General features: G+C 32.6%; 1 protein-coding gene across 4 annotated transcripts; it reads left to right on the top strand.

Annotated features, from left to right (window-relative positions):
* The first annotated feature begins 295 nt into the window (after window positions 1-295).
* On the top strand, window positions 296-21858 carry LOC105340378 (CD109 antigen). 4 transcript variants are annotated; one of them, XM_011446397.4, is made up of 36 exons: window positions 296-402; window positions 806-856; window positions 1272-1432; window positions 1938-1963; window positions 2820-2973; window positions 3258-3328; window positions 3715-3840; window positions 3927-3966; window positions 4204-4288; window positions 5502-5619; window positions 5854-6072; window positions 6740-6970; window positions 7073-7171; window positions 7258-7320; window positions 7531-7722; window positions 7889-8038; window positions 8398-8559; window positions 8843-8903; window positions 14826-15000; window positions 16102-16219; window positions 16382-16495; window positions 16606-16707; window positions 16799-16927; window positions 17039-17177; window positions 17265-17441; window positions 17850-17931; window positions 18125-18281; window positions 18526-18600; window positions 18701-18878; window positions 19084-19295; window positions 20410-20559; window positions 20727-20789; window positions 20879-20988; window positions 21120-21267; window positions 21436-21538; window positions 21642-21858. In XM_011446397.4, the coding sequence occupies exons 2-36, from the start codon at window positions 807-809 to the stop codon at window positions 21728-21730; spliced, it is 4329 nt and encodes a 1442-aa protein (XP_011444699.3). In that variant the 5' UTR covers window positions 296-402; window position 806; the 3' UTR covers window positions 21731-21858. The 4 variants fall into 4 exon arrangements, with proteins under 4 accessions (XP_011444699.3, XP_011444700.3, XP_011444697.3 ...); XM_011446398.4 differs by lacking the exon at window positions 14826-15000 and adding an exon at window positions 13555-13729; XM_011446395.4 differs by lacking the exon at window positions 14826-15000 and adding an exon at window positions 9288-9462.
* Window positions 21859-22627: the final 769 nt, after the last annotated feature.

Genomic DNA, 22627 nt, shown 5'->3' with positions numbered 1-22627 from the left:
CAGCAAGAACATATACCATACTGCACAGACCTTGAAAATCCCTGTTTGTATGTTCACCTTATCTTTTGAGAGTCTCTGTTGTTTGTTTTGCTCTATATCTGTTACAACTATGTCCAGTTACACAGGAACGCCACTCTAGTCTCGCCATAAATGAGGCCAACTTCTGAGATCCATCTCTTGAAAAATCCACCTTCAAACAAATTACAAACGAAAACTGTACTATATGCACTCAACAATACTTAGAACGAGTAACGGTGAGGCCATACGATTTATTGCGGTCTTTGCCTATTGCTTATCTTTGTGCAAAACTTGATTTCGCAACGTTGGAACGCCAGTTCGAAACAGTATTTAACCCAAGCTCTTCCCGATAAACTAGACAGAAGCGTTATATTGTCTACGGAGGTAAGCCGATATTTTGATAAAATCCATGCATGTGTATTAAATATGCGTAATTATATTGATTGCACTTGTTGATTGTTTACATTTAAAACATTTAATCCAAACAAAATTATAATGTTAAGATTGAAGAGTAAATCTAATTTTTTTAAAAAGAATATATATGTATATATATATATATATATATATATATATATATATATATATATATATATATATATATATATATATATATAAAATTTTATGTGGTCTTTAAATCACAAGAAAATTTTGCGGGTAAAGAGGTGTACATATACAATTTCAAACTTATTTGGTTACTACTTTTTATAACACCGAGCTCCAGTTTAGCAATGAAAATGTAAACAAGGTGCCAGTTAATTATTAATTTATTATTGATTTGCTTTTATAGAATGTGGACAATTTTCTTCTTAGCCTTTTTGGCGACTGCCATTGCACAAGAGTAAGTGATAATGATATTCAAACAATTTGCCCTAAAATATATGTATAATGGCTGAAGCCTCAATCATCAAAGCAAGTAAAATTATTCCAGTTTCAAAGGTTTATGTATCATCGAACAATGCAGTTATTTTGGAGAAGTAAAAGTACATTTACATTAACTGGATCATAAGGAAGTCCAGGGAACATAAATATATAAGATTTTTTTAAATTCATAATTAACCAATGTAAATGAATTTAATGAATTTAGAGAAATAAGAGATAGGAAAATAGTTCCATATGATAAAGTTTTCCTTTTATGAGTTCTATATAAGCGGGTTTAAACTTTTTTTGGTGAAGAAATAAAGATGTGACACAGCTGTCTTTGTTACATGAGCTACATAGTTCATATATAAATCAGATTCACTTCTTGCATTCAGCACCTACCTAGTTGTCGTACCCTCAGACGTTCGACCCGGGGTACCCCTCAGTATCAGCGTCAACATTCTACAGTCCCATGGCAACGTTAACGTGAAAGCCGACCTGGTGGACAAGAGAACGAAAAATCATGTTGCCACAACACACGGGACTTTCTCTCAAAGTTCGTATTTAAAATAACCAATTCAGTCCAATTGTTTTGCATTTAAAGCACTTTCCCTTTTTTTAGATTATAACTCAACATACAATAATTCTCTCAAAGTTCGTATTTGAAATAACCAATTGTTTTGCATTTAAAGCACTCTCCCTTTTTTTAGATTATAACTCAACATACAATAATTCTCTCAAAGTTCGTATTTAAAATAACCAATTGCTTTGCATTTAAAGCACTTTCCCTTTTTTTAAAAATCATAACTCAACATACAATTATATAAATCACTTTTTATACTTGAAACTATATACATGCGTAAATTCCCAAAACTCGTTGATAATTATTTTCTCTATAGATGTATTATATATGTTACTACAAAATATGCATTACAAATTATCTCAGTGCGAACATATTTCTTGGAATAAAAAAATCTACAGTGAGGTAATTTATAACCACATTTCATTTACTTTACCGCCACGTTACTTTATCAAATAAGATTTATTTTTTTATATTCTAGATGTTCCAGGCACTCTGACCATCCAGGTAAGATAAAGGGGGCACACATGTTTCTTGTTTTATTTCTTTATAAAGAAGTCTTTATTTCAGTTTTCCCACAAAAAAAGTACAAAAAGCTTAGGGTAAAGGAAAATACGAAGCAATTTTACGGATGCCTTAGTTATCCTAGCCAATTCTTGTGTTTGTCATTTCGATTACAACAAAGATTAAAAAAAAATACAACCAACCTGGATATCACTCTCTGTTCCTTTTTATCCAACCGCATTAGTTTTCTTATCTTTTTTAAGGTAGTCCATCCATAGCTATCATAGTTCATGTCTAATAGATTGCAAGTTTGGTCACAAAAATCTTAGTGTGATTTTTAGGGGTTTATATAATAAAAAAGATTACCCTTTGAAATTTTGAAAAGAATTGGATATTAACAAATTTATCATATGTTGAAGTTTACATTGAAGTCTAAGGAACAAAATGCATTTTTAAATATATTTTTTAGTATTTTTCTCACATTTCTCTCGGTAAAACGTAGGAAAAGCTTTCCCTTTCTTTGAATATGCGAAAATAAATCATAATTTACCATCCAAATTTTCAGAAATTGATTTTTTTTTTAAATTTTCGTAAAGGGCAGACATATCTTTAAAAAAGTTTTGAGTGCAAAAAGTTCATTTAATTGACTACATACATACACCCGAGTTTGGTTTATGTCAATCTCATAATGACTTTAAAATATGTATTTGATGTAGTATAGATCAATCATAATTGTTACACTTGCCTTAGTTATCGATGGACTACCTTAATAGATAAGCTTGTGAAAGTAAATTAAACATGAATAAATTTAAAATTGCCTTCTATTATTGGTTACTCTTTGTGTTTGATTTTAAATAAGGTACCAGACAATTTGGGACCGGGATCTTACTCACTGGCCGTTCACGGGACTCATGGATTGAAGTTTACCAATGAGACGGATCTTAACTATCAGTCCAAGAGTGTCTCCATATTCATCCAAACGGACAAAGCCATGTACAAACCAGGGCAAACTGGTGGGTGAAGTTAAACAATTTAATGCAGGATTGCACAGGAATCTTATAATTTGGTTCAATTATTTACAACAAAAATAAATTTTCGAATAAATGTAAAGAGAACGACATTTATTTTAGAAATTAAACGCGGTATGATAGGTTGAAACTTTCTAAGATAATTATATTACTTCAAAAACCAGACTTAAACATTTTCTGATGCGGTAGATTTCATCTTTCCTGCAAGTCCCTATTTGATCGTCGTGAAATTGGCAGAATTGCATAATTATCATAATTTGTTGTTTTAGTCAACTTCCGAGCATTTGCTATATATCCTAACATGAGTACCTACACAGGAGCCATGGATATCGAAATTTATGTGAGTAAAATTAACTTTTGCAAAACTAAGACCCAATTAACATTGTAATTTGGGGGAGTTTATATGAAAATTCAAAACAAATGTCATTTCTACAGTATCATTTAAAAACCTCAAAACACAATATTTATTACGCCCAATTGTGATTATTTGGGTTATGAGGCAGCGAATATTTAAACGAAATTAGAATACATTTAAATTGTACATTGTGATCTTAGCTATTGAGATTTTAAGAGCATTAAGGGTGTGTTTTTTTTACTGATTTCTCCGTATGTTTCTGATACTTTCAAAAAGATTCTAATATACGTATGTTGGGACTGCCTTCTAAGCGAATATTTGTATTAGAATTAACCAATTCTATTTTTGTTGCATTTTTAAAAAAAAACCAGGACCCCAACACTAATAAAATCAAGCAGATTTTGGGAGCCAGGGACTCCACGGGGGTGATCACCAACTTTCTGGAGGTGGATACCCAACCTGTTCTGGGAGACTGGAAAATTAAAGTCATGGCACATGTAAGTCACTACTTTATTGCTGTTGACATTTTGATATATCGAAATATTATTCTGATACTTTGATATGTTTCTGCTTTTTATCTCAGGGGAAATCCACCGAGAAGACGTTTACAATTGCCCACTACGGTAAGAATAATTTTTCCTGAAATAATTTGGGCTAAAGAAACGTCTGACAATGTTTCAAAATGCACTAAAAATCGTTTTAAAAAGATTTTAATGAAATTGAAACTAAAATAAAAAGTATTTCAAAATGTAAATTAAAAATTTTAAAAACAAATTTAAAAAATGGTTTTAATAACGTGTTAGATCATCAATCACAATTTGGATCTCAGTGATGGCTATATTCGAATGTTTTTCGTTCAGTTTTACCAAAGTTTGAGGTGACAGTTGAACTTCCGTCATTCGCTCTTTCTGCCGATGACAACCTTATGGGAACTGTGAGAGCCAAGTATGTATTTGTGTTTGATTTGTTTCATTTTGTTTTGTATTGTTTTGTTTTTTTGTTATTTCAATCGAAATTAATGCTGGTATCAAAATTTGTTGGACATCTTTTTTTGTCTTTTACGATTTTACTGTTTCATATTTTTTTTTCGAAATCTGTTCAGCATTTTCAATTAAACGGAAGGAATTGGGATTTTGAAAAGTCGGGCTTAAAGAGTAAACATATTTGAAAAATGTAATATACCGATGATATTGGTATCACATCAGTATTATTACACGAAGCAGTTTATTTGAAAGCCACAAGAAATAGTGCTGATGTGGTTCAGACAATGACATCTAGTGCTAAAAAAAGGACACAGAGAATAAACCCGAAACATACAGAGAAAAGAAAAAATATCACATCGCTTCTTCTCAAGAAGTATTACAATATGTGACATGTGCATGCATCCGATTGAAAATTCATTCAACTGTGAACTCTGTATATATATTTTGAGGCACATGAGGTGCAACGTTCTTTGAAGAAATATCAAGAATAACGTCATTAAAAACTAAAAAGTATTAAGAATTTATTTAAAATTTGAAAATACGGCAGAGCTTTAATTAGTTGAATCCCTATGAGATAATGTGGATTCAAGTTTGCTCAATTTATGGTACCTGATAGAAACCGGTTCACAGAATGGGGGCAAATTCAGCTTTAAAATCTATATGGGTAAATTTACTATTTAGAAATTATTTTCTGAAGTATGTAATCGTAAAACAATTTAGTTTGTGATGTAGCTTTGGAAGCATCCTGATAAATCTATCCAATCGTGATCCTAGTACAACAATTTAGTCAAAAATAGGGACTGAAAAAAGTTCTTTTATGTGGTTACATGGATTTGTTTTTAAACGTTATTTTTTCTTAAAAGTCGCAAGAGTTAATAATCATCAAATCAAATGACCAATTTTCTACACAATAAAGATGCATATTTTTTTCAAAGTAATTTGATTTGTACATATTTTATTATGCAAATATACATTTACATAAACGGATTAGGCAGCAGGCAATGCCTATGTAAGCCTTCTCCATAATTTTCAAAGTAATGACCATAATAGGAATTCAAAGTTTATAATTGTTTGTTTGGTTAGCGAGGTAGGGTCATGGACTTCTGGTTTTTAGATGCAAAGAGTAGATTAAGTAGTTTCAGTATGTTTATATTTACCTAATCATTTGACACCAGATATACCTATGGGAAACCCGTGGAAGGCACTGTCACGCTGCGTGCTAAGAACGAGTACTGGTACCGACCCTGGAACTACCACGGAGACGAGCCAATGATTGAGCAAACACTGACTCTGGTACTTTGCACAAAATTAGTTTAGATTACACATTTTTATAAAACTCTATTGTTTTTTATACGATTACTTCGGAGATATTTGCATTATAGATGTAACATTATATTGATTAAGATATTTTCCGGTTTATCTCGTTTTTAGCTAAAAAAAATTTGTCATTTTTTAAATTTTTTTATTTAATCTTAAAATAACACAACATTCATTGTTAACACTTTCCCTTTTATCTCGTTTCTTTAGACAAACGGCGAAGCCAAATTCACTCTATCCGGTCTCAGTACACTTAACAAATACCTTAGTGAACGGTACATCATTGTGGAGGCCAATGTAACAGAGAGTCTGACAAAAATAACACTGAGTGGTAACAGTAAAATACAGTTCCATCAACATGCTGAGAAAATGGAGTTCCTCGCCTCGAACCCTAACACATTCAAGCCCGGACTTCCTTACACTGCCTATGTAAGAACTGGCACATTTATTGGGATTGAAAGGCAATGGTCACGATTTGAACTGAGTGTTAAAATTTTTTTTTTTTTATTCTTAACGTTAACAGTGCTTAACTTGAGGTTTTCTAACTGATCACAAAAATTAAATGTCATTCGTAGAGGTGAAAAAAGTACTAATAATTGTTTCTTATATAAACAATGCTATAGAGTTTAAAATTTTGCTGCTCAAATTGTGACCATATCCCAGTAAAAGTGTTGCTTAGACTCACTGTAAGATTGATTTTTTTTCCAATTTCTAAAAAAATTGCGTCTTTGTGTAATCTATTGAATAATCCATAAAACAATATTATGTTAGTTAAACTTTTAACTTCTGTTTTAATTTCTCTCATAAAATGCATCCACACCTTCAGAGGACTTTCGATTTTTTTTCCCGATTACTCTTATAAAAACAAAAATCTGATTAAATGTAGAAATTATCGAAAATAATTATGAAAATCCTTGAAAATCTTTTGACTGACTAGTAAAAATAAGGACTTTTTTCAAAGTTAAATATTTTATACAATTTTACTATCATATACTGATGATGAAATTATTTCGATTTGATTTATAATAATTCGAAAACCTCATTCAATATTTGAGTTCTTTGCCTATAAGCAGTATCGTATCAATGATATTTATAGATAAGAGTCACCCGCCAGGACGGTAGTCCAATTACTGGAACAAAGCAGTCTGTAGTCCTTCGTAACACAATCACCGCCCAGCTTCCAACCCCTTCCACAACACCCCAGTACTACTGGGGACCACGGACCACTAACTATAAACTGGATGACCAGACATTTACCCTCCCTGATACTGGTGTTGTTGCCGTCCAGGTACAGATTCCAGAAAACGCCACAAGTGTCAGTTTACGGGTGAGTTGCACTGTATTATTCTCTGTTGTCTATATATTAAGAACAAGGTTTCTATTTTTCAAGCTTCTTTCCTTGTGAAAACATTTAAGAATTTTTTTTCAGGCGGAATATGGATCTGTTTCGAGTTACAAGTCTCTCCAGAAAAGCTATTCTCCTAGTGACAGCTACATCCAATTGTTTTTAAGATCTACCACCTTGCGTGTAAGTTTAAACTTTAGCTAGTGTTCTCTAAATAATCTGTACTAAAAGGTCTTATTTAGGGAATTGAATTTTGCATGCTTTTTTAGGCAGGAAGTGTTGCAAACTTTGAAGTTCAATCAACAGAGGGTGTACAGCAGCTTACATATCAGGTAATTTATTAACTTATGTAAGAAATTGAAGTGTGAAAAGTTGTAGATATTGATTCTTGCAATATTGCTCTCGTTAACCTCTTACCCATTCGTTCTATATGTGCATGCAAACTCATCATCTTCAAAACATTTGATTGGTCGGATTCTTTGAAAATATGAAATTATATTGATGAAAAATGTTCATCGAAATGTAATTTTTAATGTCATCAGATTTTATCTCGGGGGTCTATTGTACACGCTGGATCTGTGGATGGAAACAACCAACAGTCATTCACATTCAGTGTACCTCTGACGGACAAAATGGCACCCAATGCTCGGATCGTGACATATTACGTCAGAACTGACGGAGAAGTTGTTACCGACAGTATCAGTTTTAACGTTGCAGGAGTTTTCCAAAACCAGGTGTGTTAATTTAGTGCTACTTGTTCTTCATTAAGTAAAGAAATGTCGCAAATAGCAGTGTGAAAAAAATGTCTGATAAAAATTCAGCATTGGAGATTAACCGGTAAATATGAGTATTCCATCACGATTTTTCTAAATAATTCATGTATATACATCAAATTAACAGGTGGCTTTAAGTTTTGACAAAACGAAGGCTCAACCCGGGGAGAACGTCAATGTCCGTGTGACAGCTGACCCTATGTCCACAGTCAATCTGTTGGCCGTTGACCAAAGTGTTCTTTTACTGAAGTCCGGAAATGACATTACCCAAGAGGAGGTAATAAAACATGATTCAAATTGAAAGGATCACCTCCATTTTATTACGTACTTTTAAAAAATTAACAGCAACATTATGTTTTGATATCTTCATTATATACTGTCTTACGGGTTTAGCTCAGTTCGTTAAAGCGACAATGAATGAAATGCATGTCAAAAGATTTTGGATAATATACATCTTATACCTTAATATCTTTAAGATGCATTTATATGTTTAAATGCTGTCGTAAATTATGAAAATTTCAAAATAGTTATTAATTTGTGAGATACCAGTTGTTAGCAAGAATTGCATCCATCATTATAAATAACATGTCAAAAAAAAAGATTTAGGATCCTCTAAAAGTAGTATAATAATCATAGGTAATTGATGAATTGAAAACATATGATACAATTCATCACCACGACAACGGACCTATTTTCTTTGGCGGCGGAGGCATTATGCCATTAGGAAGAAAGAAGCGTATGATTTGGTGGCCATATCCTACTTACTACGGTGGATCCGATGCCTCTCAAATCTTTGCTGTAAGTGCCAATGTTTATATTGTTATCATTTCAGCTCTCTGTTGATTCTATTGATCATGCTGATGAAGACAACTTTTTAATGGGATCATACTACATTTAAAAAACGTTCCTATTTCTTCTCCTTTTTGACCTGAATTTTAAAGAATAACGAAAATCGATTTATAATGGGAAAAAAATTATTGGCTTTTGTATAAGCATCTAAACTATCTTAATAATCTTAAAAGTAAAATCAAATTGTGTGATTTTCTACAATCATATTTGGTGTATGTCTTTTTACTTTCAGAATGCCGGAGTAAAAGTGATGACCGATGCTTTGGTGTTTAAACATGTTGAACAACATCCATGTAAGTATTTCATTTTAATTAAGGCTTAGAATTCACCCCACTATTCATGATTATTACATATATTTATTGCAAGTATCATATTTAATTTAAACTTTAATAACAATGGTTGTCTATTGTAAAAGTATTTAAAGTCGCAACCCCCAGCCCCCCCCCCCCCCCCCCCAAAGAAAACTGTGTTACTACAGCCAAATTTGATCTGAACTATAAAATAAATTGTGGTTCACAAAAACACATCAACGACTCAATGCTTTGCATAAAATATGTTTTTAAACATTTCAATTTAGGTTTTAAAAAAAAAATAAAGACAGGGGTAGTCATGTTATATACCTTGACATAACTAAAGCAACGAAACAGACAATTTAAAATAAAATCTTGATGTTTAAGATTATCATTCACACGGATTTTTAATGGGTGGTTTACCTTTACCAATGTTTGTTACAACAACTGTCCCATCATTTACAACAACTACATCAAGCAACAACAACAACAACTTAAAAGAACCAGGTCGTATTCGGAATGTATTTCCGGAAACATGGTTATGGACAAATGCATCGACAGGGTAAACTCTTGAAATTGCCTTATTTTTTTTATTGTCTCAAGGTGGTCTGAAGATTATTACCTAAGGATCATGTTTCGGGTATCCCAGGCCATTTTCATTGTTTTGCATGCATATGTTTACATGTTTTGTTTTAAACAGCTTATTGTCAACAAAGTTTGAAAGCACTTTATTATTGCAAGAATAGTTTCTGGAAGTCGAATTGACATTTATTAAGGGTTACTTAAAATGAGATAATATAAAAAATGTGTTTAGAACACCTTAAGTATAAGCGCGTTGATTTATCACTTAGTTAATAGTAATATCAATCCACACAGTCAGAACTATTTTATGTTTTACACAGATTATTGTACAAAATAATTATTCCTTAAGCCTCAATATATTACTAAATAGGGCAATCTTTTTGATAGAAAAATGATCGTTTGTTTAATTGTTTACAACATACGTTCATTTGCTGAATTGATCACATCCTTCGTACACCCGATGCATTACAAAGCGAAAAACAACATATGTATTTGTTTTGCTTTGTTTGAAAGTGATTTATCCGGGTATGGCGTTTGCTGGCGGCGCAATGGCTCCAATGGCTCCAATGCCAGCAATGGCAATGACAAATGGCATGGCACCAAATCCGGCCCCTAGTTCCCAATTAAAAGAAGTTGGTCGCGTTCGAAGTGTCTTTCCTGAAACTTGGTTATGGACAAATGCTTCTATTGGGTATTTCCAACATCTGCTTTACACCTGTAACAACTAAATATGACCCTTATGCTAGTATTTATTAATTTCGGAATCGAGTATTGCTGTAAAACGGTAAATTTAAAAAAGATATTTCGCATCTTATAATCTAAACGTGTGCTTGTCCTTTGCGAAACAAAACCTCGATGCTTACTTTATGATTACCGTACTTTTTTTATCGAATCTTGTCACTCTCCTCTCTCGAGTGCCCGGGGACCTCTTCTGTATGAAAATGTCAATCGTAGTCAAGGCTTATATGTCTTTATTTTGATGGACAAGCGGCTTTATATTTCTTTAAGCTTAAGTAAATGACTCATCATAATTGGATATTGAAAGAAGGATACTTCATTGGGTTTTGCTCAGACAAGATGTCGTTTTTTTTGTTTCATTGTTTCTTCATCCAAATGCTCTTTTTGAACTGACTAATAAAAAGGCTGAGAAAACTGTATTTAACTGAAATCAAAGTACTGAAACTATTTTGGCTTCTTGAAACGTTGATGATTCTTTTTCCCTCGCTGTTCACAACTTCTCACAGACGTTTTTACCGACGCTATTTACTGGTATTCTTACACACAAAGACTCAACTACACAAAAACTAACATGTACCTAAGAATGTAATGAATTAAACACCAATGCTTATGTAATATTCTTAAATGCTCTAAAACGCTTATATTTATTGTATATGCTTGATATTCATTGATAATAATCGTTTTTCACATGTAAAACTATATTTAAAAAGAAGCGGTGTCTGCGCAGTGTTACTCTGACGGTTGTTCACTTAACATCCGTTACTGTGTACCGTAGTTATAACAGCCCATTGCTTTCGCAATGAGCCCGGCTAATTATGTCTGTCCCCCCAAAAAACCAAAAACAAACAAACCAAAAAAAAAAAGAAAAAAAGACAATGACAATTGTGTCAATTGTCATTTTTGCCTTTTTTGTTTTTGTATCTGTTGACATTGACATTACTTCGACTAGATATTTACATATTGAGATTACGTTCCTCCATTAGAGGTTTTGCAATATTGCCAGATGCTTTTGTGGATGTTTTCATAGGTTTCCATATAAGTGTTTTCTATTAAAAAGGGTATATATTAATTTAATCTGCCCATAAGAGATCCACACTTGGTAAATAAATGTTTAAAAGATAATTTTATTTTAAAAGATAATTTACCGTTTTTTAATTTTTTGCCACCCAAAAATATTTCCTTTCTTTCTAGACGAGATTGTTCTTTAAATTAAGGTAAAGAAAACATGGTTTCTGTGACAGCAGCACTCTCTACAATGCTATCAAATATATCTTTTGTAAGATTACACCGATAGCGGTACCATGACCGGTGGTGGGGCTATTGATGGTATGATGCCAATGCCAATTATGCCACCTACTGATATGTTTGGTTCACCGGTGGGAGGAGGAGCTAGTCCATCTTCACTCCAAGCTGTTGGTCGAATTCGAAATGTTTTCCCTGAAACGTGGCTTTGGTCAAATGCAACTACTGGGTACTAAATCAGTATAATTTTAGCACTCCGCAAATTATGTATACTCGTCTTTTTCGTCGTGGAAACTACCTTACTAGCAAACATTTCACTCCATATGTTCATATCCTGTCAACTAAACGAGATGCCTTGTTGTTGTAAAATTCATAAAAATATGAAGTTTTATCTTGTATTTCCGTGGAATGTGTATTTTTTCACAGATAAAATGTGACTGGGAGACAGGGCTTATTGAATTTTTTTGTTTTAGTCGATTATGCATTACGCATTTGGATAGTTTCGTGATAATTAATGTAATATTTTCAAAACTTTCGGGAAAATAAGGTAGTTTCCCCCATTTCTTCAAATAAAAAATGCATTTGCTTTGCTTTTTAGTTGAAGAGAGGTCTTGAAAACTAAGCATCCGTAGTTACTAGTATTCGAATCTGCTGCAAAACATTAAAGAGAAAATATTGGAATATCATAGGACCATTGGATTTAAGAAATTCATTGATATCATTATAAATCTTTTTTGAGAAGTTACAGCTTCTATTTACGCAAATATGACGTCAACCAAACTAATTTCATGAATATCGCTAATTTTTAAATCAAACCACACCCGATCGGAATTAAACGGATCTCGACTCGAATGATGGAAACTTTAAATAAATAACTTTTTACCCGAAAACTTGGATGTTTGGTTGTAATATGGTTTTTAAATTAACTGAACAATTATACTCAAATGGTATCTTGACTGCAAATATGAAATTATTTATTAGTGATTTTTATTAATTTTTATTAATTTTTTTTTTTTGCAATTTAGATCGGGATCAGTTTGTTTTAAATCGGGATAAGTCAAATTTTTAAAATACGCAATATTTAAAAAATTTCGCCATTTTGACCCAATTTCTGTTTTAAAAATTATTATATTTTTCTCAGTGATATACGTCTCTTTAAACAGTTTTATCGAAAGGTTTGAAAAACATGAATAAAATATGTTCTTTTCAAAATAAAAAATAAAAATAATTAATAAAAATCACTAATAAATAATTTCATATTTCCATAAATAATTTTCTTTAATTATTAGATATTAATATCGTAGATTTATCACACAAAAATAAAGACTTTACAAAATTTTCATTTTCTCATTTAAAATAAACAAAAGAATCGTGTGAAATAATTCAGAGCATCTATCCTGCTTTGAACAACGTAATCATGTTTCAGAAACGATACTCTAACGATCCATAAAACAAAATTGGGGTGTAACATTCCACCTTAAACTTAATAATTAACAGAGAAGTTTTCTTTTAATAAAAGTAAAAGTATTGAATGCATATATCGTGCAGAAAATGGGCAGTACTCAGTCACATCCGGGTCAGAAATCATAAACTAAGCATGTTTGTCAATAAAGGGTGGTGGATTTAAGTTGTATTAAAGCTTCAATAAAAAGAATATAATGATGTAATGGTGAATTTTATTTTTAAACGATTTTTGTCGTTTAAAATTTTAGATTTTTACAGAAAGTAATTGTACCATTTGAATACTTAACCGTTTATCGTATTACATGCATGTATAATGATTTTTCTAAAATTGCACTTTAAACGGATGCAAAAATGCCACCATGACACCGACATAATTATCTGACACTGTTAACTATGATATTATAACATTTGAAAAAGAGAGACCGAAGTAAAAAAAAGTTTAGTCTTTTAGAATTGAGACACGAAATGCATTTTTTCATGCGTATATGGCCAATCGGGTTTAAATATTTACTTGGATTTTAAGAGTTTATGAGGTTTTCTATTCCATTGTTTAATAGTATAGGAAATAAAATGTAAAATCACCTTCCTCTTAGTGGGAAATGAAATCTAACACATCGGATGTTTACAGTGATTGATTGTCCTATGTGTGGTATGGCATTTGGGGCTGGAGCCGGTGGCGGCGCCGGAGGAGGTTTTGCTGTAGCAAATTCCTTATCCACCGGCAGCTCAACAAATCTTAAACAAATTGAGCATGTTCGAAGTATTTTTCCTGAGACTTGGCTATGGCAGAACTCAACCACTGGGTATAAATTCTTGGAATAATTGGTTTAAAGGAAATCATTATAGCATTTTTTATATTCTATATACTAGTACCACTGCATTAGAAATGTATTCAACATTATTAACCAGATCTCAACCAGAAGGATTGCTTGCTTAACTAAAAAATATATAATTTGACAAGGATATTTCTAATTTCCACTTTTTTTGTTTGACTGCAATTTTTATAAAACCTTTTATTAATTTTAAAAGGAGTTTAAGTGTTAAATAAACATGTCTTGTCTCCACTTACCACCATCTCAACTGATTGACCTTTTTCGTCTAGGAATCGCGACTTTTCTAGAAATCGTAATACTGTCCTTTGCGGTGGTTTTACTCCGAACTTATTTTCGAATCCGATGTAGTTTCTAAACACAATTTTCGTTAAACATTTTTATTTCAGTAGATGGATGTTCGAGCAATGAGAAGTGGCAGCCTTGTCGATCTGAAAACAAAATCATTTTTTAAAATAAAAAACATCAAATTAAAATTAAAGAGAACTGGATGGTCGCGGCCATTTTTAGACTATATAAACCGCCTTAAAAAGAGGAGCTCTGTATACAGATACAGGAAAACAATGAAAATTTAAAGTTATAAAATTCATGAAGTTTTTCTTTACTAAATAATAGTTTAAAGCTTAACAAATCCTTTTTTTTAGAGCTTAAGGTAGATTTGAGAGTCAATATTTTTGACTTAAGACTAAAATGCAAACTGACCATTTGGTGACCTTTTAAACACACTATAACCAATTTGCAGACTGAATGAAATGTGAACACGATATTCCTTTCACGACTTTGATTATCTGAATGCAATTTTCAAAGTGTCAATACATTCAATGGATGCCTTTCTTTTCGTTATAACCAAATAAGGCTATGATGTGGTCTAAAAATAATATATTATGTTTTGTTATTTTCAGACACATATATTGCCTTTGATCATGGTTTTTTTTAATTACTAGTGGTTTAGTTAAGCCTTTAAAAATTATTGGTTCCATTTTGTAGAGGCCACTTCTGATGAAAAGCGAAGTAATGATTGTTAGTCCATATAAGAGCGCTACAAATTTTTATCATTTATTTGGTTTAGTTCCATACGAATTTATGCGACCTCAGATGGGACCTAATGGGGGAGAATTTCTCTTTGAAAAAGGCCCAATGGCTCCAGCCCCGCAAGCACCAATTGCAAGCCAGACATTGAAAAACGTTGATCATATTCGAAATGTTTTCCCTGAGACCTGGTTATGGACAAATAGTTCTACAGGGTATGACCAGACGTTATTTGAACACATGCATGTGTTAGATTTTTTAATTTCAATATATTTTCGCAACGCTTGTAAATTAAAACAAATGAGATGTAGTAGTAATTTTACCAAATATTGGTCTAAAATGACATGGTCTGAAAAATAATATTTTAAATTATTATTAATATTATGTATATAATTTGTGTGATCCTGTTTGTCCGATTTGCCTCGTTATCAGTTAATGGCCCAAAAATTATCAATAAACAATAGACATTTATCTCAATGCATTCTGAACAATACATTTATTAATTCATTTAAGGAATAAGGGATCATTTTTTAAATATAATGAGGTTATCACACGGTCAGTGTGATCAAATCTATCAAAAAGCCCTTTGGCCTTTTTTTTAAATTTGATCACCCCAAAATATTCAAAGATTGATTCCTTATTGCTTAGTTTACATATTTTTCAGCAACTATACGATTGATATTCATTAAATTAATTGAATAGTAATTAATGGACCAAACATTACAAAATAGATCTGCATTGTTATCTGACATAGATAAAGACAATAACAAAGACAATGAAAAAAGTAAATTTTTAAAAGTACAATGTATAATAACGCTAGCTATGAAAGTAACCGGGGCACTATCATTTACCGACGAAACATAAATATTTCTTTCAACATCTTTATCACAGCAATACATCGGTATCCGGAAAAATGTTGTTCATAAATAAAAATAGAGCAAAAATCTATAAACCGCATATTTTTAGCTTTTCTGTATAAATTAAAGCTTTTAGCTAGCTAGTCTGCTTATTTCGCAAACAGCTGAGTAGTTATAATGTAGACATGTATACCAGTTTTACTAACTTTATTACGTTACATCATATGATTTCATTATAATGTGTTTTTGATAATTATAACACCAACTTACAGTGTATTAATTACTAATATCGTTTTTTGATGACAATTGTAATTTGGACAAAATAAAACTATGTTGTATTAAATTATTTAGCATAACATCTATATTTTTTCATTTATTTGAAAATGTTTTGATTTGAAAATGTTTCATGATATTTCACATTTTTGACTTGCTTCATCAAAATTCAATACTGTGTGTCAGATCTGATGGTCAGGTTCAGATTTCTACCACCGTCCCTGACACCATCACCTCCTGGATAGCCAGCGCCTTCGCCATCAACACTGCGTCTGGTTTGGGTATTGCTGATACCACAGCTAAGGTAAATGTTATCACTTAAACTGTTTCTCAATAGCATTCAAACACGCATATTCAAATAGAATAAAATAGTGTGGATTTCAAACCACATAACACTCTGAATATATACATGTTTGCCTTCGTACGGTTTAGATAAACATATGTAATGTGTCTGATATTTTTGTAGATTGAAGCTTTCAAGCCCTTCTTCGTTAGTCTTAACTTGCCGTATTCGGTTGTGCGTGGCGAGCAACTGGTTCTTCAAGCTAATGTTTTCAACTACCTCTCTCAGGATACTGACGTAAGATATATATTACAAAGTATTCTTTAAATTTGCATTCTTAATCATTTTGTGAGTGAAAATTAAGTTTATTGAGATGGAAACAATAGCGCTTCTGTCAATGGATACAGGTTTTGGTCACCTTGGAGAAGAACGACGATTTCCGTAGCATCGTGATGGACGCCAGCAATAACCCGACATACGTGTCTCAAACACAGACCTCAACCATCCATGTGAGTGCAGTCTTTTTGATAACTTATTCTGACCACCATTTTACCATGTGATATATAATAAACAATCTTTGATCTGTAATTATGGATACAGGTTCCCTCTGGACAAGCTAAATCAGTTTTCTTCCCCATCGTCCCTGCTGGTCTTGGAATGATTGACCTCACAGTTAAAGCTCAGTCCCCGTTGGCTGCTGATGGTGTCAGAAGACAACTGTTGGTTGAAGTGAGTTATAAAATCCCATTTCAACACAAAAAAAAATACATTAGTTTTCTGTAATAAAAAGAGGATGTCGTGTGTGCTGTTGCATATAAAATTGTTTATCGGTCGTTGTAGCCTGAAGGTGTTCCAAAAGAATACAATGTACCGATTCTGATTGACCTCAAAGATAGCAACACCTTCACCAAAGATGTTCCTATTACACTTCCGGCATCTGTTGTTGCTGGTTCACAGCATGTTAAAGTCACAGCCATTGGTGAGTGCATGTATTTGTTTTTATGCCATTCTTTAAAAACACTAGAATCAATAACAAAATTAACTTACGTAAGATTTTTTTTAACAGGCGACTTGATGGGACCAACTGTAAATAATTTGGACAAACTCTTAAGAATGCCTAATGGTTGTGGTGAACAGACAATGTTGGGATTTGCACCTGATGTTTTCGTGTCAAACTATCTTTCTGCAACTCATCAACTTTCTTCCGATATTGAAGAAAAGGCCATAGGGTTTATGGAAAAAGGTATGTTATACCGTCTTAGCACACGGGATTTTACCTTTACGAAAAATAGTGAAGAAATGAAGCACAGAAACCTCCTTTTAAAACCTAGACAAATCTCATGTCTGCCATGTTCAAAGAGTGGCTTTTATTTAGGTAGTATACTATTATAAGTAACAGTTGGAGTTCTGTGTTGCTCTACAAAGAATACATATGTTGATAATTTGATACACTTTCCTTAATCAGTGTGGTTGTAAAGAGGCTAGAATTTCATATATTAAGTAATTATTAACTTTGTGTATGGAAAAGGAAATTAGATTTTTCAACTTTGTATTTATGAAGGATATTGGTTATTATTTAATCACAGAATGTGTTGTTCTCTTTAATAATTGTCCCCTCTGGTAGAGGATTTAACTCTTTATCCTCTTGCAGGTTATCAGAGAGAACTGACATTCCAACACAAAGATGGATCATTCAGTGCTTTCGGAGATCGTGATAAATCCGGAAGCATGTGGTGGGTATCAGTCAATAGGCGCTCTCTATCAAACATTTATTAAAAGTTGATTTTATTTCGATGGATGATTTAAGCAGTTCCTATTATATGTTTATATCTGAATGGTTTTTTTTTTCATTTCTAAAAGATAAAATAAGAAAGTTTGTAATAAAATGAAAGAGTTTGCCAACAATTAATACCTTCATATCTAAAGGCTGACGGCCTTTGTTGTCAAATCCTTCCACCAAGCCAAATCTCACATCTTCATTGATGACGAGACTCTGCAGAGAGCCATTGATTGGATGATCAGCCGACAGAACGGTGACGGATCCTTCCCAGAACCGGGTCGTGTCATTCACAAAGATATGCAGGTGCCTACTTATACATGTTGAACTAATGTAGTAAAGTTTACAAGTTGTAATTAATACTCCAGAGCTATTATTCTTTAGGTTGCAGTATAAACGAAATTAAAATAAAAAATACACAAATTGTAAGATTATGTTTCGTGTTAAATCATGCTCTTAATTTTTATTTCTTGGTAATTTGTTCGATTCATCGTGCTGTATGCGTGTTTACTACCTACAGTGTGTTCTATAAATACACATTTGTTAATAGGGAGGATCTGCATCAGGACCAGGACTGACTGCTTTTGTCCTTATTTCACTGCTGGAAAACAACGATCTTAAAGGGGTAAGACTTTATTCTACTTATCTATATAGTGTTCTTTTATATTCTCTAAAATTCGTTGAATTAAGTTATTATAATGACATTGGCTTTATTCAACAAATAGGGAGTAGCACAAAGAATCCAGACGGCCAGTCAAAGAGCAGTGTCTTACCTTGAAGGAAGAGTTGCTACGCTCTCGGATGATTATGCCCTCGCCATAGTTAGCTACTCGCTCGCCTTGGCGAAATCTGGGTCAGCCGGAGCAGCGTTCAGTCGTCTTAACAATGACGCTATAATAAAGGGTAGAATAACCATTTTATTTTTTAAATAGAAATAAATTAAATAAAATTAAATAAATAAAATTAAATTAAATAAAATTAAATAAATTAAATAAAAATAAATTGACTCGACACTAAGAACAGTGTGAATTTTTTTTTCTCAATCGAACACCCTTTTTTGTACATCATTAGCCGAAACTTAAAAAAATCATAATGTTGATTTTCGTAGATGGCATGAAACACTGGCACAAAGCTCAAACTCAGACCGATTCCCACCACTACTGGTCCCCGCCTCATCGCCAGTCTAACCCAATCGATATTGAGATGACTTCATACGCCCTCCTTGTGTACGCCTCCAACAACCAATTCACCGATGGACTCTCAGTCATGAAATGGATCACATCACAGAGAAATCCCCAGGGTGGATTTAGTTCAACACAGGTTTAATTAATGATAGATTTGTAGACACTCCCAGGGGTGTTAAGGAAGCATATGGAATTCAAGTTACATGTAATTTGGTTTAAAAATATACGCAATTGTACTTTTATTTCACGGCCAATACAACTAATACAACACTACACCATATATTTTGAACCCCACCTCTAACACGTATCAATAGTTTGATCAGTGCTAAGATGGCGCACTATACATTAAAATTAAAATAGTTTCTTTAATCAGCAAATAAATTACTTGATTATGATAGAAAGTATAGTTGATAATTTTATATAAGTCAAATAGACGAAAAAATTACAATTCTAGATTTTAGAAAATTACCTTTTAAAAATATTTATTTCAATCAATATGAACAAAAGCCCCAGACATATTCTAACTCATGATCTGCGGTTCACAAGCTTGATACTTTAACCACTGAGCTATGGTGATATGCAACCAAATCGATCAATACAAACAATTTAACAAAACTTTTTATTCGCCATCTTATGATGTAGTGTCTTAAAAGTATAAGTCTCGGTGTACTGAGGTACCTTTACTTGAAAAGTCAAGGGGAATATAGGATTGTAGCAGTATTTTTTTTAAATATGAAACTGTGACGTTTTGCCTTTACTTGATATGTTTATTGTTAACCGGAAACCTAGGGGTATTGTTGTTCTATTTCATTCTATGCATAGGCTACTACGAGCTATTACGTTATAATGAACCGAAGTGGTAGTAATGTAGGACTAAGTTTTATTGCATTGACATCTATTAAACGAACAAATACTCAAATCAAATTTGTCTAAACCAAACAGTAATTTAATTTAACGATTTTGTACTATACACTCAAAATAAGACACGAAATTGTACATATGCTTCCTTAACACACCCGCGCAACCACATCTTTAACCTCTATTAATTTTTTAGCAGCAAAAGATAGAATTGTAAGTGAAAATATGAAATTGGTATCAAAAGACTTAAACAAATTGCACTAAACTTCACTAGTGACTATTATTTCTTTTCAGGAGACTGTAATGGCTCTTCAGGCTCTCTCCGAGTTTCTAAAATGGCCTATTCTAACAAATTGCACTAAACTTCACTAGTGACTATTATTTCTTTTCAGGATACCGTAATGGCTCTTCAGGCTCTCTCCGAGTTTGCCAAAATGGCCTATTCTAGCAACTTTGACATTCAGATGACGGCGACGGCCGGAAGTTTCTCCCACCAATTCTCTGTGAATGCCAAAAATGCTCTTCTTCTTCAGTCCGTCGAGGTAAGAAGTTTGTTTACAAGCTAATGCAAACAATTCTTCTTTTAATGATTCAAACATATTTTCTGTGTATATCTTTTAACTGTGTACAAGCGGATAAATTTTTGGCTTTTTTTTTTAAAGTTTTTTTTATTAGTACTAATTCATGCTCTCAATTGTTTATACCTAAGCTTCCAACCATCCCATCCCAAGTAACCATCTCTGCAACAGGACATGGTATGGGTCTCATCCAGGTAAACACACTATTTTACGCATTGTTTCTAAAATTATTTTCCATCAGATATGTTTAATATACTACTAGTAAGGTCTATATGTGATGTAGGTGTCTGTATTCTTCAATGTGGAGCAAGAAATCGAGGAACCTTCCTTTGAGATGACGGTTACTATGATGAAAGATACACTGGACGCCATTCAAATTGAAACTTGTGCTCAGTAAGCACATTCAAATAAATAACAAAATGTTTGATTATCCTAGTAATCAACATTTTCATGTATTGTTTATTGAATCGGTCTGGTAAGATAAATATGGTGTTTATTTCGATAATTTTTTTACGAATTTCAAGTTGGCTGAAGGTCGGTGCTAGCGGAATGACAGTACAAGAGATAGGGGTTCCTACAGGATTTGAGGCAGATTTAGAGAGCATCACTCAGTTACCAACACTCAAAAAGATTGAAACAGAAAACAGGAAGATCGTCATTTACTTAGATGAGGTTGGTTTGCAAGTACAGTGTATATTAAGTAATAAAGTTAAAGAACTTTACGTTAAAGAGCTGTAAGTAAAACCCAGTAATTAAAATTGTATAATTATGTATGTCTACATTTAATGTTGATGGTTGAGACAATACTTGTATTAAAGCAACCTTCTTTAACCTGTTTAGATTTCCACCACTTCAACCTGTATAGTTGTGGATATGTTCCGCACAGGATTAGTCGCCAAAACACAACCGGCAGCCATTCGAATTTACGATTACTATGAGCCAGGTAACCTTCCAGTTTTACGGTTTTATACACCTGAGCTTATTTTGTGGTTCATTTTACTCTTTTTCTTTGATTTATTTGTGATATTTAAAATACGATTTTGTAGCCAACCAAGTGACCAAGTTTTACCAATCCCAGCGACTGAAGAATTCCAACATTTGTGACGTCTGCGCGGATTGTGGATGTACAGCTTAAGCTGTTGTTCTGACTCCAATAGTGAATTGTTAATCAAGATACTGACTTGATAAAACCATTTGAATTTTATGGAGGTTTTCGTAACAAATTTTGTGTAGTTTACTTAAATAAATATCTTTGATCCTTTGGTTGTTAACTTTTTATTAACCCCCCCCCCCCCCCCCCCGAGAATTACAAAGAATGTTAAAACATTAGATGAAACTTTTATCTTCTTATCCTCTCATAAAAAAATGGGTGGATATCGTTTGCATCCAATAACTGAGTAATTAAGAAGCGTGTTGTAAAGTTTCGTAAAATACTTTCAATTTGCAAAAAGAACTAATTTTAAAATGTGCAAATGCATAGAAATTGGAATAATTTTTGGTGTCAAAAGCATTTGTAAAATCCACAATACGGATATCATTCAACGTTCATCTCCAACTTTTGCCATGTTAATTTTCAATTTCTATTGTTAAGCTCAAAACTACACGTCTGTTATATATATATATAAGGTTAGAGTACTATTCATGCTCTATTGTATCTGAGGAATCTCAGTCACCTAAATGCGTTATAAATATCATATGGAGGGATTTGTAACGTCGCGTTTTGACGAACAAATAAAAGTCAGGGCATTAATAGAGAATATCTAATGAAACGCCAACCAAAACCATACTGAAATTCAAAAAAGGTTATTTCAAAGAATAAAATTAATACCAGAACGTTCTTTCATTGTAACGACTTGGAGATAATAAGAAACAATTCGTTTGTTGTATGTTTTACCACATTTTACCATGCTCAATTAAATTCTACATTTACAATATGACCAAAACATTAGTTACCCTGTATGACAGCACACCACGTTCATTGTCTATGTGCAGCAGAGGCGGATCCAGCAATTTGGAAAAGGGGGGTTCCATT

Source organism: Magallana gigas, chromosome 2 (genome assembly GCF_963853765.1).
Source record: "Magallana gigas chromosome 2, xbMagGiga1.1, whole genome shotgun sequence".
Lineage (NCBI taxonomy): Eukaryota > Metazoa > Mollusca > Bivalvia > Ostreida > Ostreidae > Magallana > Magallana gigas.
The sequence above is the reverse complement of the archived record's forward strand: the minus strand, read 5'-3'. Positions and strand labels throughout refer to the sequence as shown.